This window comes from Oncorhynchus gorbuscha, linkage group LG02 (assembly GCF_021184085.1).
Source record: "Oncorhynchus gorbuscha isolate QuinsamMale2020 ecotype Even-year linkage group LG02, OgorEven_v1.0, whole genome shotgun sequence".
In the NCBI taxonomy this organism is placed as follows: Eukaryota; Metazoa; Chordata; class Actinopteri; order Salmoniformes; family Salmonidae; genus Oncorhynchus; species Oncorhynchus gorbuscha.
In genome coordinates, this window is record NC_060174.1 from 18,745,592 (window position 1) to 18,769,014 (window position 23,423).

Sequence of the window (23,423 nt, forward strand, 5' to 3'; positions counted from 1 at the left end):
ACAGTATATACAGAACACAAACAGTTAAAAGCATGAGGTTCTTAAATAAAACATAACTTTTCGAAGCCATCCCCAGTGTGCATGTATACTCTCTGCATGACATTATGATAACAGTTTACCATCTCTGCCCAACATTGCCAAGTTGATGCCCGGGTCACTCAGCTTAATGAAAGGAGAACTTCCTTGGGATGCGTCCCCCTCTCTGGCCAAGAGCAGATTTTTGGCACAAATATTCCCATGAGTAATGTTTTTCTCTTCCTATTTGATGAAGGAAGAGACAGAATGTAACAGTTTATTTGAATAGTTCTTAACAAAAGTGTATGCACAAACAATGAGCAAGTAGTAGCAGTTTAACTAGTGTATAGACTAGTATTGACAATGAAGGCATGTCTAAGGATAGTTAATCAAACATCTAATGATAATCTATTTGAAAAAAGTGCTTCCAAAGAAAACATACAAAATACTTCCGCAGAAGTTATGTATTATCAACTGAAGAGAAAGAGAAATCACGCCAAAGATCAGGTTCATCTCACCAGGAAATTGAGCGCACTAGCCAGCTGTTTGGCTACGTCAAGTTTCCAGCTGACCGACACTGACCCTTCCCTCTTCAGGAACAGGTCAAGGGCCCCACACTTGATAAACTCCTGCACCATGACGTCTGCAAGGTTAAGAGATGACCAGCGCAGCATGATTAGATGTGTTACAATAGCAGCAGCTCCTTGAGAGAGAGTTGAGTCAGAACTGCTCTAAGCCCCCACAGAGAATGAAGTGGAACTGCGTTAGCAGACTCTGTAGCACTTTAGATTACAGTGCCCTTAATACCGTGTCACTACTCATATAATTACAATGTAACAAGTATTTTAATTACTCATTGTTACAATGAGTTACAGTGAATTTACGGCAGTAACCCTAACTCTAACCGTAGCCTTAACACTGACCTCAGCCCTAACACAATAACCTGTAGTTAATTTAAGTTGTGCCTGGATTTTTTAAATATTTTTTTAAAGGTTTGGGGATTTTGTAGAAATCTGTGAGAAATGGGATGCTAAGTTGAGAGGTTGATGCTTACTCACTCTTGGATCTGTGAACACTTATCCCATAGACAAGGAGAAGGTGCTTGTGGGAAATCTGGCTCATCAAGCTGGCAGCTTCAAAGAATGACTAGAAATGACAAGCAAACAAATACTTAGAATGTGTGACCACTGTACCTACTCTCCTTCTATTTGGACAGGATTTTCTTCAGTAAGGTGTAACAAGGGGTTGATACAGGCGTTGGTATCCTATCTTAGCTACAGTTTAATGTGGTAAAAAGCTACAGCCACCTGCTCTAAAACATCCCGTAGGATTCAAGAGACAATGAAACACACCCGATAATGCGTTTTTAGAATATTCCAAAAAGAGCTGATATAACATGACACAAGTTAACAAAATCCCTCCAAAAAGTTTTCTAAAGGGGTCTATGTCTTTAGATGCTTAGTTTGTTATACCATAGACCACCCCTTCCCAAATGGAAAAACCCTCCAACTGAAACTGGCTACTTGATTATAAATAATAATAATAATAATAATAATAATAATAATAATAATATATATATATATATATATATATATATTACCTTTCTTTAACTAGGCAAGTCAGTTAAGAACAAATTCTTATTTACAATGACGGCCTACACCAGCCAATCCCGGAGGACGCTGGGCAAATTGTACGCCGCACCATTGGGACTCCCAATTCCCGCAGGTTGTGATACAGCCTGGAATCGAACCAGGGTGTCTGTAGTGACACGTCAAGCACTGAGATACAGTGCCATAGACTACTGCACCACTAAATCATGTTTTTCTTTGACGTTGTGATTGTTGTTAAAGAGTAATTATATTGTGCCAAGCGTATTGCTCTTACAGTTGATTGGATCATTTGACTCAATACATGTCAATTAAAGTAAAGTAGGATATTAAAATGGTCCTCTTATTATTGATTAAAACTAAAAGGACTCATAACATTCAGAAAAAAAACTCAGCACCTGGGTTTAAACAAGAACACCTTCTGGTAGATATGGACTAATGCCATGAATGGGGAAATTACAATTCTGATGCAGCCACAGTATCACATTCTATTTGACTTCTGAAATGCACATGATCTGTTTTGCGTACTTCCCAGCAGTTTTTGTGGTTTGAATCCAGCTCCTTAAGCAGAACATCTGTCACATGTCTCTCCCCATCACGGATGTCTATCTTGCTGCCTTTGAAGATTCGCGTGAAGGATCCCTGTCCCAAGCTTTCAGACTGACAGAAATTATACACACAGTAAAGTGAGTAAACCATTCATTCACTCAAACTGTCATTCATGGCCTTGCCCGTCTTCCCTTATACAGGATTTGTCATAAGACAGAATTCATTTAAACTTGAATGGCATTAAACCCACATAACAGAGAACTGATAGGATGTTTGAGTAAAGCTCCAGGCTTCTACTGAACTCACCCATCGCAGATCCTCGTACTTGATCATGTGGAACTGGATGTGACTGGGTTTGGTCCTTTGCAGCATCGGAGACCCCTGTGTCTCTACTGAGCTGCTACCGCGGATGATGACCATATTTGAGAGTTCTACAGCAAGTAAGGTGTAGTTTTTGTGATGAATGATGTAGCATTATGCAGATGTATCATTGCTAATTGTTATGATTGAGATATGTATAATCAAATAAATATTATGTCTTCTGATTTCAATATGAAATATATTTTAGTCTCATTTGATTGTGAAGTAACCAATGGTCAATGATCAGAATCCTACGATTTAGCTTTAAGTTTGAGCCAAATAAATATTCTGGCTTGTTGTCCTGTACCTTTCGGTCGAGGTGGACAACATCTTTCCAGTTTGACAGGAACCTCAGCCAGGAGCAGCTTGCTTTGTTGGAAGAAGTCAGTGAGTTCCCTCAAGCTGAGGAAGGACTTGTGGACCCCCGAAAGACTGAATTGTTCATTCTTCATAATTAGACAGTCTTTGTAATCCAGCCCAAGAGGAGTCTAAGAGAATATTGAAAAGTACACCCCGTAACACATTATTTGGGGCGACAGGTAGCCTAGTGGTTAGAGCATTGGACTAGTAACCGAAAGGTTGCAAGATCAAATCCCCGAGCTGACGTTCTGCCCCTGAACAAGGCAGTTAACCCACTGTTCCTAGGCAGTCATTGAAAATAAGAATTTGTTCATAACTGACTTGTTTAGTTAAATAGAGGTAAAATATTCAGAAAATGCTGCTGTTGTCAATCTGCAGCCTCCTAATCCTGCCTGCTAGCTATAGCTACAAAATAAGCACTATTTTGGATAACAGAACAACTAGCTAGGTAGCTAGCAAAGACTAGCTAGCTATATGCCTAAACTACAGAAATCATGATGACGATAACTAGGCCAAATTGTCATACATTCTTCTTCGCTACCACAGATTCTCACAAGGTCAGACTCCAAAATGGGAAAATGCTTACACGAAAGAAGTCAGAGTCACAGTTGTCGATTTCCATTGCTACTTGTAATGTTAAAAAGGAAAGAAAAAGACAATCCCATTTTTCTAAATTAGATTGCTATCTAGGCTACTCACCAGCCTACAGATCTGAATCATCACTAGAATAGTTATTTATATATTATTGAGTAGGCCTGTATCTTTGTTTAATCTAATTAATCTAATTATTAATCTAACAATACAAATCCTTATTGTTTTGTAAGATATGTAAGGTCTTTTATATGTTGCAATAAAGTTGACTAATGTAGTAGCATTTCATTTTTAATAGATTTTCACTTGGTAATGAGTAATACGTAATTATATAGAAATTGCTTATAGGTAACTATAAAGTTACACTTCACTTTAAATAGCTAAATCCTGTGTAACAACTAGCAAAAACCTTGTACTTATGCAGATATGTACTCTGTGTATCACTGTGTTTATTTTCTCACTTGGACGGCACTTTCAGAAGCTGATGATTAGATTGTCAGAATGGTTAACGTAATTTGTAGGTACACTTTGTCACGCCTTGGTCATTGTATTTTGTGTTTTTGTTATATGTTTGGGTAGGCCAGGGTGTGACATGGGTTTATATGTTGTTTTTCGTATTGGGGTTTGTAGTATTTGGGATCGCGGCTGTTTAGGGGTGTTGTATAGGCTTGGCTGCCTGAGGCGATTCTCAATCAGAGTCAGGTGATTCTCATTGTCTCTGATTGGGAACCGTATTTAGGCAGCCTTAGTTTCGCTTTGTATTTCGTGGGTGATTGTTCCTGTCTTTGTGTAGTGTTCACCAGATAGGCTGTAATAGGTTTCCCGTTCCGTTTGTTGTTTTTGTATTGAGTTATTTCATGTATCACGTTTTCATTCATTAAAGATCATGAGTAACAAACACGCTGCATTTCGGTCCGACTCTCTTCCTTCAACAGACGAACGCCGTTACAGAATCACCCACCACTCACGGACCGAGCAGTGTGTAAACTGGCAGCGACAGCGACAGCTTCAGCAGCGAAAGGAGGACGTTATGGACGGTAGAGGCATGGAGTATACGACGTGGGAAGAAATCGACAGGTGGGCGGCCGACCCAGAGAGAGTGCAGGCGCCCGCCTGGGATTCGCTGCAGCAATGCGAAGAGGGCTATAGGCGAATGGAGTCAATAAAAAAGAGAAGGCGGCGCAGAGCGAAAACCGAAAGTCACCCCAATAAATTTATTGGGGGGGGGCTCAGGGAGAGTATGGCTGAGTCAGGAGATAGACCTGAGCCAACTCTCCTTGTTTATCGTGAGGAGCCAAGGAGGAAACCAGAGCAAGTGTTAGAGGTGAGCGAAGCAGAGACTGTGAAGGAGTTAATGGGGAAAGTGGAGTGGAGAGTAATGAGGGAGTTGCTAGCTTGGTGCTATAGATACGATATTTGTCCGATGGATCGTGTCGGGGATTTGATAGCACCTGAGTTAGCGCTCTATACTCAACCTGAGGTGCGTGTTAGTCGGCTGGTGAAGTTGGTGCCAGCCTCACGCACCAGGCCTCCTGTGCACATCCCTAGCCTTGCACGTCCTGTGCCCACACTGCTCTCAAGATCTCCTGTACGCTTTCACGGTCTAGCTCATCCTGTGCCACCTCCACACTCCAGTCCTCCGGTGGCAGCTCCCCGCACTAGGCTTCCTGTGCGTGTCCTCAATCCAGTACCACCAGTTCCAGCACCACGCACCAGGCCTTCAGTGCGCCTCGCTTGTTCAGCGCAGCCAGCGCTTTTCTCCTCTCCTGCGCTGCCGGAGTCTCCCATCTGTCCAGCGCCGCCAGTGCCGCCAGTCTGCCCAGCGCCGCCAGTGCTCCCAGTCTGCCCAGCGCCGCCAGTGCTCCCAGTCTGCCCAGCGTCGCCAGTGCTCCCAGTCTGCCCAGCGCCGCCAGTGCTCCCAGTCTGCCCAGCGCCGCCAGTCTGCCCAGCGCCGCCAGTCTGCCAGGATCCGCCAGAAGTGCCAGTCAGCCAGGATCTGCCAGTCTGCAGAGAGCTGTCAGCCTGCATGGAGCAGTCAGAGCTGTCAGTCTGCATGAAGCAGCCAGAGATGTCAGTCTGTAAGAAGCAGCCAGAGCTGTCAGTCTGCATAGAGCAGCTAGAACCACCAGTCAGCCATGATCTTCTAGATCCGCCAGTCAACCAGTCTCTTCCAGATCTGCCAGACAACCAGTCTCTTCCAGATCTGCCAGTCAACCAGTCTCTTACAGATCTGCCAGTCAACCAGTCTCTTCCAGATCTGCCAGTCAACCAGAATCTTCCAGATCTGCCAGTCAACCAGAATCTCCCAGTTCCGCTAGCCAGCCAGGATTTACCGGAGCCTACTAACTGCCTGAGCTTCATCTCAGTACTGGGCTTCATCTCAGTACTGGGCTTCCTCTCAGTACTCGGCTTCCCCTCAGTCCCGGGCTGCCCCTCTGTCCCGAGCTGCCCCTCTGTCCCGAGCTGCCCCTCTGTCCCGAGCTGCTCCTCTGTCCCGAGCTGCCCCTCAGTCACGAGCTGCCCCTCAGTCCAGTGGGGATCTGGGTGAGGACTATTAGGCCATGGTCGGCGGAGAGGGTGGATTATCCCAGGACGCGAAGGGGAGGAACAAGGACATTAATGGAGTGGGGTCCACGTCCCGAGCCGGAGCCGCCACCATGGACAGCCCACCCGGACCCTCCCTATGGTTTGAGGTGCTTCCGGGAGTCCGCACCTTAGGGGGGGGGGGTTCTGTCATGCCTTGGTCATTGTATTTTGTGTTTTTGTTATATGTTTGGGTAGGCCAGGGTGTGACATGGGTTTATATGTTGTTTTTCGTATTGGGGTTTGTAGTATTTGGGATCGCGGCTGTTTAGGGGTGTTGTATAGGCTTGGCTGCCTGAGGCGATTCTCAATCAGAGTCAGGTGATTCTCGTTGTCTCTGATTGGGAACCGAATTTAGGCAGCCTTAGTTTCGCTTTGTATTTCGTGGGTGATTGTTCCTGTCTTTGTGTAGTGTTCACCAGATAGGCTGTAATAGGTTTCTCGTTCCGTTTGTTGTTTTTGTATTGAGTTATTTCATGTATCACGTTTTCATTCATTACAGATCATGAGTAACAAACACGCTGCATTTCGGTCTGACTCTCTTCCTTCAACAGACGAACGCCGTTACACACTTCAAGTAAGTACACGTCAAGATACACAGGATTTATCTATTTAAAATTAAGTGTAACACCTATTAATTGCATTGTACTCATGTAGATATTACACATATTACACACAGCTTACACACAGCTATACAATTAGGGTCAGGTTGTCAGGATGGCTAACGTACTATATGAGTACACATATATAAGTACACATTGGCTCTCGAGTGGTGCAGTGCAAGAGGCGTCACTACAGTCCCTGGTTTGAATCCAGGCTGTATCTCATCCAGCTGTGATTGGGAGTGTCATAAGGCGGCGCACAATTGTAGTTAAGAATTTGTTCTTATTAAAATAAAAAGCCGGACGTGATGACGTCACAACTTTAAACAAAATACATAGAATGTTGAAATAAAATGAAATGGTTGAAGTATTTATATTACTCATTTAGTCAAAATAAAATAAAATTGTATTAGTCATGGGGACGCCTTGATGCACTTATTGATGAAGCCAATGACTGATGTGGTGTACTCCTCAATGTCATCGGAGGAATCCCGGAACATATTCCAGTCTGTGCTAGAAAAACAGTCCTGTAGCTTAGCATCTGCTTCATCTGACCACTTTTTTATTGATCGAGTCACTGGTGCTTCCTGCTTTTAATTTGGCTTGTAAGCAGGAATCAGGAGGATAGAATTATTGTCAGATTTGCCAAATGGAGGGTGAGGGAGAGCTTGGTACGTGTCTCTGTGTGTGGAGTAAAGGTGGTCCAGTTTTTTTCCCTCTGGTTGCACATTTAACATTCTGATAGAAATTTGGTAATTTAAGTTTCCCTGCATTAAAGTTGCCGGCCACTAGGAGTGCCGCCTCTGGGTGGGCGTTTTCCTGTTTGCTTATGGCGGAATACAGCTCATTGATTGCGGTCTGAGTGCCAGCATCAGTTCGTGGTGGTATGTAAAACAGCTGTGAAAAATATAGATGAAAATTCTCTAGGTAGATAGTGTGGTCTACAGCTTATCATGAGATACTCTACCTCAGGTGAGCAAAACCTCAAGACTTCCTTAGATATCGTGCACCAGCTGTTATTGTAAATAACAAAAATACATAGTCCGCAGCCTCTCGTGTTACCAGACACCGCAGATCTATCCTGCCGATACAGCGTATAACCAGCCAACTGTATGTTGATGTCGTCGTTCAGCCACAACTCTGTCATGCATAAGATATTACAGTTTTGAATGTCCCGTTGTGGGTTTAATCTTCCACGTAGGTCACCCATTTTATTTTCCAAAGTTTGCACATTTTCTAGCAGAATGGAAAGCAGTGGGGGTTTATTCGATTGCCTACGAATTCTCAGAAGGCAGCCCGCACTCCAGACCCTTTTTTCTGCCTTCTCTTCACGCAAATGACCGGGATCTGGGCCTGTTCCTGGGAAAGCAGTATATCATTCACATCGTGCTCGTTGGACTAGTTAAAGGAAAAAAAGGATTCTGCCAGTTTGTGGTGAGTAATCACAGTTCTGATGTCCAGAAGTTATTTTTGGTCATAAGACATGGTCGCAGCTGTCACGACTCCGACCGAAGGACGCTTCCCTTCCCGTTCGGGTGGCACTCGGCGGTCGTCGTCGCCGGCCTACTAGCTGCCACTGATTATGTCCTCCCCCTCCTTATGTGTTTATTGAGTGCACCTGTTTTGAGTTAGGTAATATAGTAGTGAGGCTTTATTAGTCAGCCGGCCCGCCTGGTTCCTTGTGCGGGATTAATTATTGTGACCGTCTGTTTGGTGTACTTGTGTGCACGTCTATGGGTTTCGTGTTTTCCCATTTTTGTGGTTTTTCCTGGACAGTTTAAGTCCCCTTGTTTGGGGCGTTTGTTTGTTCATTACACCCTGTGTTTTCGTGGGGTTGGCTTATGTTCGCCGTTTCTTTGTGCATTAAAATGGCACCCCCCTGAACTCTCTGCTTCCTTGCGCCTTGCGACTTCTCACCCACTACCCTCAGATCGTTACAGCAGCAACATTATGTACAAAATAAGTTAAAAAATAAGTTACAAACAACGCAAAAAACACAATTGGATAGGAACATGTAAAACGTCAGCCTTCTTCTCCAGTGTCATCTGTATTCACAAATTGCGCATTAATAAATTGACAACAGCCTGTATGCCATGCCCACCTATCTGTTTCTGTCTCAGGTAGCCCACAAAAGCCAGTGGATAGAATGCAAGAATTTTATAATATTTGCCATAATCCTAATTCTCATGTGCCTAGGCCTACTCATCGCCAGAGTCTGTGCCATGGTGAAACTTGAACTCATGTACTAAATCTGAAACAATATGATGGTGGCATTTAAAATTGCTGTCATTCTTGCAAAGAAACATACTTTCTTATAGTTGAATAAATTGATTTTGCAAGCAGTAGCATTTTCGTGATGCCATCACTTGCCCCGCATCTTCTAAATTATAAATATTTTGATTATTTTTTTTTTCATCATCAATTTTCACAATAAAGGAAGTTCGACAAAAGAAAATTAATCCCGGTCAAACATGTAAAATGTTAGTTGATCTTTAGAAAATGTATCTTACATCTGCCGTTTTCATTGAGTCGCAATGATTTTTTTTGCCACATTGCTTATTTGTCAATGGAAACCTGCCTACTGTATTTGCTAGCACTTGCCCGCCAAAAGTGTACCATCTGTGTTAACTTGGTTGAGTTTACAGATATACTGTAGGTCAACCTCACTGACTGGGTAACTACCAATACTGGTAGTATCCCAGATTATAATTCATGTGTATGTTACCTATTATGACAACTTGAAACTCCTTGCCATCCAAGTGAGAGGATAAATCCACAAGTACACCACAGAGTACATGTAATATCTGCAAAAGTGCAATGTAATTACTAGGCGTTACACAGGATTTAGCTAGTTAAAATTAAGTTTATCTTGAGGGAAACTTACTTGTAAATTACATTAAAATATTTTAACCTTTAGTTAACTAGGCAAGTCAGTTAAGAACAAATTCTTATTTACAATGACAGCCTCCCAGGGAACAGTGGGTTAACTACCTTGTTCATGAGTAGAATGACTGATTTTTACCTTGTATAAATGGGGATTCAATTCAGCCACCTTTCGGTTACTACTCGCCCAAGGCTACCTGCCGCCAGCTGTTTTAATCGGAACAAGATAGTTCAATGGAAATGCTCTGTGGCAGCCAATTGTTGCATCTACTTTCTATGCAAACTTTGTAAATGTCACCAAAAAGGTAAGGTAATGGAAACATAGCGACTGAGTGGAGATTTTGAAGAATGCACATTCACGGTGTAACGTCGTTCTTCGTTTGTGGTAAGAGAGTCGGACCGAAATGCAGCGTGGTTGTTACTCATGATCTTTAATGAAGGAAAACGGAACGATACATGAAATAACTATTACAAAATACAAAACAACAAACGGAACGTGAAATCTAATTACAGCCTATCTGGTGAAACTACACAGAGACAGGAACAATCACCCACGAAATACAAAGCGAAACCAGGCTACCTAAATACGGTTCCCAATCAGAGACAACGAGAATCACCTGACTCTGATTGAGAACCGCCTCAGGCAGCCAAGCCTAACAACACCCCTAATCAGCCGCGATCCCAAATACTACAAACCCCAATACGAAAATACAATAACATAAACCCATGTCACACCCTGGCCTGACCAAATATATAACGAAAACACAAAATACAATGACCAAGGCGTGACACACGGGTAGGTAATTAGTGCCTACTGAGCCTCCAACCAGTGTAATCTCGACAGCCAGAGCATCTGTCCACAAGAGATTACAACCCTGTGACAGTTATTACTGAAACAGATGCAGCTGAGAACAAACTAAACACGAAATGGTGAATTTAGTGGAAACTTTCCCATTTGTAACAAGCATTTGTTGTTACACCTCTGTAATTACAGACTGCAATTACCACCAGTTACATGGTGGTATTATAGTGTAACAGAGTTTACAATTAACTACAAAACTTGTTACAGTGTAATTATACAATACTAAGGACCCCTTAAAATTAAGTGTTACCACAAAAAGTTTTAAACTCTAACCAGGGTATTTGCAAACAGCACAGGAATGAAATCATCCACATGTATAGATATCATCTTTACTAATGATGCAGAAATCTGCTCTAAAGCAGTGTCCACATCCATTGGATGAAGTGATCATAATATAGTAGCCATATCTAGGAAAACCAAAGTTCCAAAGGCTGTGCCTAATATAGTGCATAAGAGGTCATAAAATACATTTTGTAGTGATTCCTATATTGAAGAGAATATTTGCTGATCTGTGGTGTGTAATGATGAGCACCCAGACGCTGCACTTGACACTGTCATATATTGTCATATATTGTCATGTCTTGTCCCTGTGCTTTCTCTTCTATTCGTTTCCCCCTGCTGGTCTTATTAGGTTTCTTTCCCTCTCTCTATCCCTCTCTCTCTCTATCGTTCCGTTCCTGCTCCCAGCTGTTCCTCATTCTCCTAACGACCTCGTTTACTCTTTCACACCTGTCCCCTATTTTGCCCTCTGATTAAGTCTCTATTTCTCTCTCTGTTTCTGCTTCTGTCCTTGTCGGATCCTTGTTTGCTGTGCTGTGTTCTTGTTCCGTCCTGTCGTGTTTTGCCTTCATCAGATGCTGCGTGTGAGCAGGTGTCTCTGTCAGCTACGGCCTGCGCCTACCCGAAGGGACCTGCAGTCTGTGGCCGCTTATCCTGTTATTCCCCTCTACAAACTAGAGGATTTCTGTTATCCCCGTTTGGATATTTCCTGTTAAGGATTCAGGATTTGTTATTTTCTGTTTGGACTTGAATAAACTCTGTTTCTGTTAAGTCGCTTTTGGGTCCTCACTCACCTGCATAACAGACGCATTTATGTAATGTGTTATTCCAGTTATTAATAAGCATGCACCCAAAATGACTGCAAAAACTGTAAAATCCCCAAAGAATGACAAGGAATTAAAAAATGTTATGGTTGAGAGGGACGAAGCAAAAAGAATGTCAAATAAATCCTGTCTACACAGCTGGTACTGTAAATTGAGAAATCATGTGACAAAACTAAACAAAAAAGAGGAAGAAACTGTGAAACTATGAAACAAAGATAAATGACACAGAGAATGATAGTAAAAAGCTTTGGAGAACCTTAAAACCCCATAAGGTTGGTGTCCACGCCTCCGAGGAAATCAAATAAGCGTAATAAAGCAATCCCCATCAAAATCCATCAGTTTAAGCTAGAGATGTTTTTAGTTTGCATTGGATGCGTCTCAATCCACCATATCTGCCTATTTCGCACTTCTGAATCTGCGCTGAAAGGTGACAGAGCAAGAGCAGTGTTTGTCAGACCATGAGACATCCCGAAAATCATTCTTCTCGCAACATTGTCTGCAGTGTCCGAACACTGACCTGATGGTGTTCTTAATTTTGCTCTATGACCTCCACAGGTGACAGGAGACTCGTCTGAAGTCGGTACAGACCCTTTGCTATGAGACTCGAAATTGAGCTCAGGTGCATCCTGTTTCCATTGATCATTCTTGAGATGTTTCTACAACTTGGTTGGAGTCCACCTGGGGAAAATTCAATTGATTGGACATGATTTGGAAAGGCATAGTGCATGTCAGAGCAAAAACCAAGCCATTAGGTCAAATGAATTGTCCGTAGAGCTCTGAGACAGGATTGTGCAGAGGCACCGATCTGGGGAAGTATACCAAAAAAATTCTGCAGCATTGAAGGTCCCAAAGAACACAGTGGCCTCCATCATTCTTAAATGGAATAAGTTTGGAACCACCAAGACTCTTTCAAACCAAACCGAGCAACCAGGGGAGAAGGGTCTTGGTCAGGCAGATGACCAAGAACCTGATGGTCACTCTGACAGAGCTCCTGAGTTCCTCTGTGGAGATGTGAGAAACTCCCGGAAAGACAACCATCTCTCCAGCACTCCATCAATCAGACCTTTATGGTAGAATGGCCAGACGGAAGCCAATCCTCAGTAATAGGCACATGACAGCCCTCTTGGAGTTTGCCAAAAGGCACCTAAAGGACTCACAGACAATGAGAAACAAGCTCTCTGGTCTGATAAAACCAAGATTTAACTCTTTGGCCAGAATGCCAAGCGTTACGGCAGGAGGAAACCTGACATCATCCATACAGTGAAGCATGGTGGTGGCAGCATCATGTGCATCCTGTTTTAGCAGCAAGGACCCCGAGACTAGTCAGGCGCGAGGGAAAGAGGAACGCAGCAAAGTACAGAGAGATCCTTGATGAAAACCTGCTCAAGAGCGCTCAGGACCTCAGACTGGGCCGAAGGCTCACCTTCCAACAGGACATCGACCCTAAACACACAGACAAGACAACACAGGAATGACAAGTCTCTGAATGTCCTTGAGTGGATCAGCCAGAGCCGGACTTGAACCCGATTGAACATCTCTGGAGAGACCTGAAAATAGCTGTGCAGCGACACTCCCCATCCAACCTGACAGAGCTTGAGAGGATCTGCAGAGAAGAATTAGAGAAACTCCCCAAATACTGTTGGGCCAAACTTGTAGCCTCATACCCAAGAAGACTCAAGGCTGTAATCACTGCCAAAGGTGCTTCAACAAAGTACTGAGTAAAGGGTCTGAATATTTATGTAAATGTGATATTTCTGTTTTTTATTTGTAAAAAATGTGCCAAAATTTCTAAACCTGTTTTTGATTTGTCATTAATGGGGATTGTGTGTAGATTGATGAAAAACAATTTAATCCATTTTAGAATAAGCCTGTAATGTAACAAAATGTGGAAAAAGTCAAGGGGTCTGAATACTTTCCGAATGCACGGTATGGAGACAGTTTGCTGCCAAAAATATTATTTAAATACATGTAAAGGAAAGTAATTATAATTATAATAAAATGTTACCTGGTCTTCCATTTTATATATTTTGTGTGACTATCTGTTGTTCCATGTAGTGAATGTGTTATTCAAAGCATTTGTATGGGTTAATAGCAGTAATGCCCAAAATAATTGTTCATCAAATAATTTGGTTCTATTTTTATTTATTTATCATACAATTATAAATCAAATAGCTAAATTACCCTAGATTTGAGTTTTATTATGATGAAACTATTTCCATAAATTAGATTGTGTTCTGAAGCATGTGTGTAACTGTATGGAGTGAAGGTCTTAAGTTAAACCATTCTACTGCAATGTTTTTACATGTGTAAGGGTTATGAAAAAAGGATCAGATACTAGTCGGATTGTACAACACAGAATGAAGGGTTTGAAAGTGTGCAGTCTTATGTGTTGATTTTGCTTACTTTTAATATACAGTACCAGTCAAAAGTTTGCACACAACTACTGATTCAAGAGTTTTTCTTAATTTTTACTATTTTATAGAATAATAGCAAAGACCTCAAAACTTTGAAACAACACATATGGAATCAAATGGAATCGTATGTGTTAAAAAAGTGTTAAACAAATCTAAATAGATTTTAGATTTGAGATTATTCAAAGTAGCCACCCTTTCCCTTGATGACAGCTTTGCACACTCTTTGTATTCTCTCAATCAGCTTCATGAGGTAGTCACCAGGAATGCATTTCAATTAACAGGTGTGCCTTGTTAAACGTTTATTTGTGTAATTTCTTTCCTTCTTTAATGCGTTTTAGCCAATAAGTTGTGTTGTGACAAGGTACGGGTGGTATACAGAAGATTGCCCTATTAGGTAAAAGACCAAGTCCATTTTTTAGCAAGAACAGCTCAAATAAGCATAGAGAAACGACAGTCCGTCATTATTTTAAGGTCAGTCAATACGGAAAATGTCAAGAACTTTGAAAGTTTCTTCAAGTGCAGTCGCAAAAACCATCAATCACTATGATGAAACTGGCGCTCATGAGGACCGCCACAGGAATGGAAGATGCAGAGTTACTTCCGCTGCAGAGGATAAGTTCATTAGAGTTACCAGCACCTCAGATTGCAGCCCACATAAATGCTTCACAGAGTTCAAGTAATAGCCCCCAGGCTGTGTAAGGGCTATTTGACCAAGAAGGAGAGTGATGGAGTGCTGCATCAGATAACCTGGCCTCCACAATCACCTGACCTCAACCCTATTGAGATGGTTTGGGATGAGTTGGACCGCAGAGTGAAGGCAAAGAAGCCAACAAGTGCTCAGCATATGTGGGAACTCCTTCAAGACTGTTGGAAAAGCATTCCAGATGCAGCTGGTTGAGGGAATACCAAGAGGGTATACAGCTGCCATCAAGGCAAAGGGTGGCTACTTTGAAGAATCTCAAATATAACATTTTTTATTTGTTTAACACTTTTTTGGTTACTCCATATGTGCTATTTCATAGTTTTGATGTCTTTACTATTATTATACAATGTAGAAAATAGGAAAAATAAAGAAGGAACCCTTGAATGAGTAGGTGTGTCCAAACTTTTGACTGGTACTGTACGTATTTTGATAGAACCTCCTTTGACAGTTTAAGCCATAATCTAATGATTATCTTCAAATTTAACAATCGTTATCACAGAAGGGATAAAAGGAGGGAGTGTAATTGTACACAGTATGCATCTACTCTCACTCTTTCTTTGTTAATGCAGGTGACTGTCACACCCTGGCCTTAGTTATCTTTGTTTTCTTTATTATTTTGTTTAGGCCAGGGTGTGATATGGGTGATTTGTGTTTTGTCTTGTCTTTTTTTGTAGATTTATGGGGTTGTGTTCAGTTTAGGTGTCTAGGTAAGTCTTTGGTTACCTAGATTGGTTCTCAATCAGAGGCAGGTGTTTATTGTTGTCTCTGATTGGGAACCATATTTAGGCAGCTATATTCTTTGGGTATTTTGTGGGTGATTGTTTCCGTTCTTTGTGTTTTATGCACCAGTTAGGACTGTTACGGTTTTCACGTTTATTGTTTTGTAGTTTGTTCATGTTTGAGTTTTCTTATTAAAGAACCATGAACTATAACCACGCTGCGTTTTGGTCCGCCTTACCTTCCCAGGAAGAAAGTCGTGACAGTGACTATGATCTCCTCCTCAGACCAATTGGCAAAACACCCAGAAGATGTTCTGGAAGTTAGGATAGGAGAAATTGCTCAGTGTCTTGGGAAACTGCGCTATAACAGCCAGTCACCTGCAGGAACCAACCCTATGAGCCATGCCTATGTAGCTTTTTTGTGTAGCAGTATATAGTAAGAAAACAGAAGGGACCGCCCTGACGGAGCTTTTGGCAAACTTGTACTTTGTATATGTGTTGCTTGTAACCTCTCCAATTAACTGATAATAAAGAATGATTAATTTAATATTGACTTCAGGTGTTTCCTTGGTATTGAATTTCCACCACAAACTGATAAGATGTTTGTGGGAGCTGTTTTGATAGACTTCAGTGCAGCTTTTGACATTATCGATAATAATCTGCTGCTGGAAAAACTGTGTTATGTCTTTACATCTGCTGCTATATCGTGGACCGAGAGTTACCTGTCTAACAGAATACAGAGGGTAACTCACCATTATACACGTCAGCAACCACAGCTAGTGAAATCACTGCAACACTTAACAAAGAGCTGCAGTAAGTTTTAGAATGGGAGGCAAGTAATAAGGTAGTACTAAATATTTCAAAACCTAAAAGGATTATATTTGGGTCAAATCATTAACTACTACCTTATTACTAAACCTAACTAAGTCTTGTAATGAATAATGTGGAAATTGAGCAAGTTGAGAAGAACTGCTTGGAGTAACCCTGGATTGTAAACAGTCATGGTAAAAAATATATTGATGCAACAGTAGCTAAGATGGAGAGAGGTCTGTACTTAATAAAGCGTTACTCTGCTTTCTTGACAAAATAAGTCCTACAGGCCCTAGTTTTGTCACACCTGGACTACTGCCCAGTCATATGGTCAAGTGCCACAAAGAGGGACATATGCAAATTACATTTGGCCCAAAACAGAGCAGCACGGCTGGCCCTTAAATGTATATTGTATATGGAGAGTAAACATCAATGATATGCATGTCAATCTATACTGTCTCAAAGTAAAGGAGAGATTGAATGCATCACTACTTGTCTTTGTGAGAGACATTGACATGTTGAAAGCACCGAGTTGTCTGTTCAAATGACAAGCATACAGCTCAGACCCCCATGTAAACCCCACAAGACATGCCACCAGAGGTCTCTTCACAGTCCCCAAGTCCAGAACAAGCTCTGGGAAACGCACAGTACTACATAGAGGCATTACTACATGGAACTCTATTCCACATCAAGTAACTGTTGCAAGCAGTAAAATCAGATTATAAAACAGATACAACTAAACCTTATGGAACAACGCTAACTGTGAAGAGACACACACGCACATACGTGCACACAGACGCTGGCACACACACTCTACACACAGGTACATGGTAATATGGTGGTATTATACATTTTCTATTGTAGATATGCAGTGGTGTAATAATGTTATTACATTTACATTTACATTTAAGTCATTTAGCAGACGCTCTTATCCAGAGCGACTTACAAATATAAGATGTACAGTTATTTATTATTATTTTTGATTGTAAGGGGGATTCCTAATAAATACAATACAGGTGGACCATCCGGACTATCTCAATAAAGTATGACTAAAAGTAAATCCAGATTAAAGCAATTTGAGGATTGATTATGTTTCATAATTGTCAACTTTTTACCTGAACGCAGACAGTGAGAAAGAACTTGTCATAGTCTTTGGGGCTGCGTCTTAGCAGAAACCTGCCATCTTTGGCGCCTACTTTTTTCAGCTTGTGCACTGCAAACTCAGACCTGAGAAAACAACATATAAAGGCACACAGATGTTTACATCTAATGTATCTCTATGGGTTTGTTATATGTCTGAAAAGACCTACGTGATTGGCCCATGGCAGTTGCTTTCAATGTCTTCAAGAAGGCTGGGAGGTGCAACGTCTTGACAGAAATAGTGACTGGAGTCTGTAGTCAGCCTGAAGTAGCCATCCACAAGTGAAACAAATGAAAGCGCCTCAGTCACTGTTTGAAACTCGGCCTCCTGTGGAGAAAAAATGGTGACATGCACACTTTTTCATTAGCCATACATACACCCCCCGAAATGGATGTTGCTCAGGTGCAATGAGTCAGCATCAATTGTTTTTGATTAGGCATTAATTAAGGATGTATTGAGCATTGATTCAGTGTTATCAACCAACCAGGCATCTGTCATCCTGCCGGGTGATCGTGACCACCCTGCTGTCCTGGGGAACCTGCTCGTGGCACGCCCTCTTGATGTTGATGTCGATGATCTCTGGGAAGTCACAAAATGTCTGCCACTCCTGTGAAAGAATGTACAGTTATGAAAATACTACTGTTCCCTGAAGGAGGGAACGATGTATAACATACTATGGGGAGTTAACCCTGAAGCAAACTGAAATCACGCCCAATGTGCCAATGAATGCCGAGCCCCACCTTCCTGGCTATAATACCGGGGCTCACATCCATTTCCTCAATACAGTACCGCTCTTCAGCGAGCCCAAACCCCATTGACGGCTCGGGCCAAAATATGTTATACCTTGTTCCCTCCTTCAGGGAACAGCAGTTATAGTCATAACTGTACGTTCCCTTGTTCCCTTTCAGTCAGTCACTTGATATAACATACTATGGGGACATACAATCAAGCGCCAAGCCGGCTCAGAGGGTACCAAACTAGGAGGCCCATGGCAGACACTTTTCCCTCAGACTTAACCGAGAAGCCTGAACTGTCAGAGAGAAGCCTGAACTGCAGTCCAAGTTCCTATACCCCACAGTTCCAATACCAATATTTACCTTGAGAGCCTGAAATGTCAGAACTCGTAAAAGGAACTGCAAGTCCAAAACAACAAAACACATATCGTAACTTGGTAAAGTGCACACTGCTGCATAAACATCGACCGGAGACGATGAACCCCGGCAGACTAAGGCTCAAACCCACAGGGAACCGTGGTAACCCGGACAAAATCCTGCATAACTTCGACCACGGCAGCCAAGTCCTTAAACCCTATCGGTTCCAAAAAGGCTCACACAAGACCTGAGTCTGGAATGCCAAAACTCACAAAAGGAACCGTAAGTCCAAAACAACAGGGAACCTGCTGTGACTTGATAATGCGCATTCGCGCTCTGCCTCATCGATGACACAAGTTAGCCCAAGGCTTAATCCCACAGGGGAACTGTTTCAGACACCTCTGAAGACACTAGCCACTTCCATGGCAATCGGAAGAGCTTAGGTGATTTACCTCTGAACACTCAAATGCTGGTTTCTCAACCGACTGTTGGATAAGGGGTAAAATGGGGTGTTAACAACACTCGGTGGAGAAAACAGATCCTGACTGCCAATGTGTCCAGCCTGAGACATTAAGTTATCCTGATTCTCAAAACGTACCATTGTTACGAATGTGGAGTCACATTCGGAAGGTTGTGGCCTTCGGGTGTAGAGTATTGCAGACTCGAAATATTGTTATAAATAGCCAGGACCAAAACAAAAAATCACGATTTCACTAATATCATCATTCAGGGGGGTCTAGCAGCTTGATCATCATGGTACTTTTTGAGCATATATTTTTTTAAACCTTTTTTTAACTAGGCAAAGTAAGTGAAGACCAAATTCTTATTTTCAATGACAGCCTATGAACAGTGGGTTAACTGCCTTGGTCAGGGGCAGAACGACAGATTTTTACCTTGTCAGCTCAGGGATTTGATCTTGCAAACTTTTCAGTTACTAGTCCAACGCTCTAACCACTAGGCTATCCCGCTGCCCATATTAGGTATAATTGAAACTTGTATATCATTATTGTAAGTGATTAAATAAGTATAGCTAGTTATAATTGTAATGTTTTAGCAGATTCTAAGAAAAGACAATCAGTCATTACCTGGCTAAAAGAGAAGGAATATAATATCTATTGTTTACAGGAAACTCACTCTCCAATTACAGATGATGTTGTATGGAAAAAGGAATGGGAGGAGAAATATATTTCTGTCATGGGCAAAGAAACTCAAAAGGGGTGATGATATTAATCAATAACAATTTCGATCTGAATGTGCAAACTGTCCAAACAGATTAGAAAGTAAGGTGGATCATTTTGAATATTCTATTGGCCGATACTGTACATGGTGGTGGCTTAATCAAACTAGTCATCTTGATTACTTTCTTGTATCCCTCACACTGACACAAAAGTTTTTTTTTAAGTTTTAAAAATGTTTTGATAGGGGGCAGAATGCAGTGGACCATCAAATATAACTCTTACAGAATTTCTACGTGGGCGAGGACATTAGACATGTAATCAAAGCCTACTGGATGACAACCTGTTTTTAACCAAGACAAAGAATTTTTAAGACAAAGAATTACTTTTTCCTGCATAACATAGGTCCAGCAGATTCCCATATTGTATGGGACACTTTTAAATGTGCCATTGGAGGTCATGCAATTCGATACTCATCTTTAAAACAAAACATTTAGGTCAAAATAGTTCATATTATATTCAAAGGAAATAGTATAAATAACAGTACAGATGGATAGCAATAAAAACGGTACCATAGAGGCACAGAATAAGTTATGGATGAACTTATTTGGGAACAATCCAGTAGAATGTATTACAAAAGTAAAGCGAATTGGATGGAAAATCTTCAACATAGAAATGCTACCAATGCGGCCTCCTGAGTGACGCAGCGGTCTAAGCCACTGCATCGCAGTGCTAGAGGCGTCACTACCGACCCAGGTTTGATTCCGGGCGGTGTCACAGCTGGCACACAATTGGCCTAGTGCGTCCAGGTTAGGGAGGGTTTGGCCGGTCGAGATGTCCTTGTCCAATTGCGCTCTAGCGACTCCTTGTGGTGGGTCGGGCGCATGTACGCTGACTTCAGTCACCAGTTGTACCGTGTTTCCGCCGACACATTGGGCCAGGCTGGTTTCCAGGTTAAGCAAGCAGTGTGTCAGGAAGCAGTGCGGCTTGGCAGGGTCATGTTTCGGAGGACGCATGGCTCTCGACCTTCGCCTCTCCTGAGTTCGTACAGGAGTTGCAATGATGGGACAAGACTGTAATTGCCAATTGGATATCACGAAATTGGGGAGAAAAAAGGGATACTGTCCAAGCTCATGTTCTATAATAGTTATGACTGAAAACATATAATGTATAAGTACTATCTTTCTAGATGTAATGTGTATCAACATTTCAAATTACTTTATTCTTGCTATGTAAGTAATGTAAAAACAAAAACAGTGCCATGTATGTAAAATGTGTGTAGATTGTACATGTAACAAAATGGTGAATAGTAATGATTGAGTGGTGAAAATGTTAGTCTGTGTAATGTAGGAACATGTTCTGTCCACCATAGGGAAATTATCGTAATATAACATAATTCAATATGTCAACGTACTCCACTCTTCCGTAAAGCCCAGCTCTGTGGAGTGTACGGCTTAAAGTGGTCCTATGGACAGATACTCCAACCTCCGCTGAGGAGTTTTGCAGCTCCTTCAGGGTTATCTTTGGTCTATTTGTTGTATCTCTGATTAATGCCTTCCTTGCCTGGTCCGTGAGTTTTGGTGGGAGGCCCTCTCTTGGCAGGTTTGTTGTGGTTCCATATTCTTTCCATTTTTTAATAATGGATTTAATGGTGCTCTTAATAACCCAACCCTAAGCTGTTCTTCTCCACGACTTTGTCCCTGTCCTGTTTGGAGAGCTCCTTGCTCTTCATGGTGCTGTTTGCTTGGTGGTGCCCCTTGCTTAGTGGTGTTGCAGACTCTGGGGCCTTTCAGAACAGGTGTATATATACTGAGATCATGTGACAGATCATGGGACACTTAGATTGCACACAGGTGGACTTTATTTAATTAATTATATGACTTCTGAAGGTAATTGGTTGCACCAGATCATATTTAGGGGCTTCATAGCAAAGGGGTTGAATACATATACACGCACCATTTTTTATTTTTTTGAAATAAGTTATTTTTTTCATTTCACCAATTTGGACTATTTTGTGTATGTCCATTACATGAAATCCCAATAAAAATCAATTTAAATTACAGGTTGTAATGCAACAAAATAGGAAAAACGCCAAGGGGGTGAATACTTTTGCAAGCCACTGTAGCAAACTCACACATTTTTACAACAATTACATCTATTTCTTCCTACTTTAATCATGGAGAGAGTTTAAAAGTGTTCATAAGAACAACTGAAACAGGCGCTCTAGAGTAGTGTCCATAGGGTCTGTGCATCAGGCTGAACGGTTGACGTCCCAATTATAAACACTATCTACAACCATTTCCATGGCTTGGTGCGATGAGGAGCTACAGAAATATATATTTTAAATGACCGCCAGTAGAAAACACCCCCCAATAAAAAAACATAAAAAATAAAAAATACCCCCCCCTCAATGAATTACTGTGCCTTAAAGTAGTATGGCAGAGTTTTCAAATCAGGTTCATCTGATTGGTCATTTTCAACTGTCACAATCTCACTTTTGGCTTTCTTTAAATCACCATGCATTTTATTGACTGATGAGTTTGTGCCTATGTTTCATGAAACTGCACTTCTTGTCCCGTCAAAACAGTAACTCTGGGAGACAAGTATATCGTCGCTCCAGCAGAGACGGAAGAGGAAGCGAGACATCTCACAGGTTAATGTTTTCTGGTTCATAGACAAGTAGACCAGACGTAGCTGCTATCGCATTGGCGTCTCTGGGAGAGCCACACACCTTAAGTAGACCAGAACAGTGAATATTTTTTCAATGGTAAAGACATCTTTATTTAACTTTGGCTCTAGGTTCACAGACTTCGCTCAAAGCTTGTGTACATTGATAATATATCATAATTTATAAAGTTGGCTATAAATTAAGGCCCCTGTTTATTTTCAATGTCATTCTATTAGAAACTTTTATTAGAAGCGTTTTTTTGTTGGCCTCCTGAGTGGTGCAGTGGTCTAAGGCACTGCATCGCAGTTGCTATAGTAGCTGTGTCACTAGAGATCCTGGTATGAGTCCAGGCTCTGTCGCACCCGGGAGCGACCGGGAGACCCATAGGGCGGCGCATAATTGTCCCAGCATCGTCCGGGTTAGGGGAGGGTTTGGCCGGCAGGGATGTCCATGTCCCATTGCGCTCTAGCGACTCCTGTGGCGGGCCAGGCGTATGCACGCTGACACGGTCACCAGGTGTACGGCGTTTCCTCCAACAAATTGATGTGGCTGGCTTCCGGGTTAAGCAGGCATTGTGTGTCAAGAAGCAGTGCGGCTTGGTTGGGTCGTGTTTCGGAGGACGCATGGCTCTCAACCTTGCCTCACCCGAGTATGCACGGGAGTTGCAGTGATGAGACAAGACTGTAACTATCAATTGGAAATCATGAAATTAAGGAGAAAAAGTGGGAAAGTTTTTATGTTTTTTTTTAAACATCATTGTTGGTTAAGGGCTTGTAAATAAGCATTTCATGGTAAGGTCTACACATGTTGTATTCAACGCAGGTGACAAATAAAAATATATTTTATTTAGCATGTGTAAAGATCCATGACCTTCCAGAGCCAACTAAACAAGACTGGTCAAGCTCTGTTTTTATTCGGACTTCTCAATACTGAACTTCTACTTCTTATCATTAAAGACATTCTGACTTACATGTACACACTCGGAACAGGCCATTTACGGTTTTGCCCCCATTGACCGAGCCACTTGGGAGCACTGTTGCCTTTGTAAATTATTGGGGAAGAGGGCCCCGAGCCAAACCACCTTGTTAGCAAAACTGGCTCATAAAAATACATCAGCCTGTCCCTCTCAGGAATCCAGAGAACTGGCTCTGTTTATTCGGATGCACTGTGCTAGGATTACCCATCTT

General features: G+C 41.9%; 1 protein-coding gene across 3 annotated transcripts in view; it reads right to left on the reverse strand.

The window, feature by feature from the left end:
- The window catches only part of jak3 (Janus kinase 3 (a protein tyrosine kinase, leukocyte)), a 35,402-nt gene that overhangs the window by 6,204 nt on the left and 5,775 nt on the right, over nucleotides 1-23,423 (reverse strand). For 2 of the 3 annotated variants that reach the window (XM_046303502.1, XM_046303504.1), the window contains exons 7-15: nucleotides 17,787-17,909; nucleotides 17,472-17,629; nucleotides 17,277-17,388; nucleotides 2,839-3,019; nucleotides 2,478-2,602; nucleotides 2,151-2,282; nucleotides 1,074-1,161; nucleotides 534-658; nucleotides 120-258 (exon numbers count right to left, since the gene is read on the reverse strand). In XM_046303502.1, the coding sequence (XP_046159458.1) occupies nucleotides 120-258; nucleotides 534-658; nucleotides 1,074-1,161; nucleotides 2,151-2,282; nucleotides 2,478-2,602; nucleotides 2,839-3,019; nucleotides 17,277-17,388; nucleotides 17,472-17,629; nucleotides 17,787-17,909 (1,183 nt within the window). The remainder of the gene's footprint in view (nucleotides 1-119; nucleotides 259-533; nucleotides 659-1,073; nucleotides 1,162-2,150; nucleotides 2,283-2,477; nucleotides 2,603-2,838; nucleotides 3,020-17,276; nucleotides 17,389-17,471; nucleotides 17,630-17,786; nucleotides 17,910-23,423) is intronic. The other variant, XM_046303505.1, reaches the window with a different exon arrangement.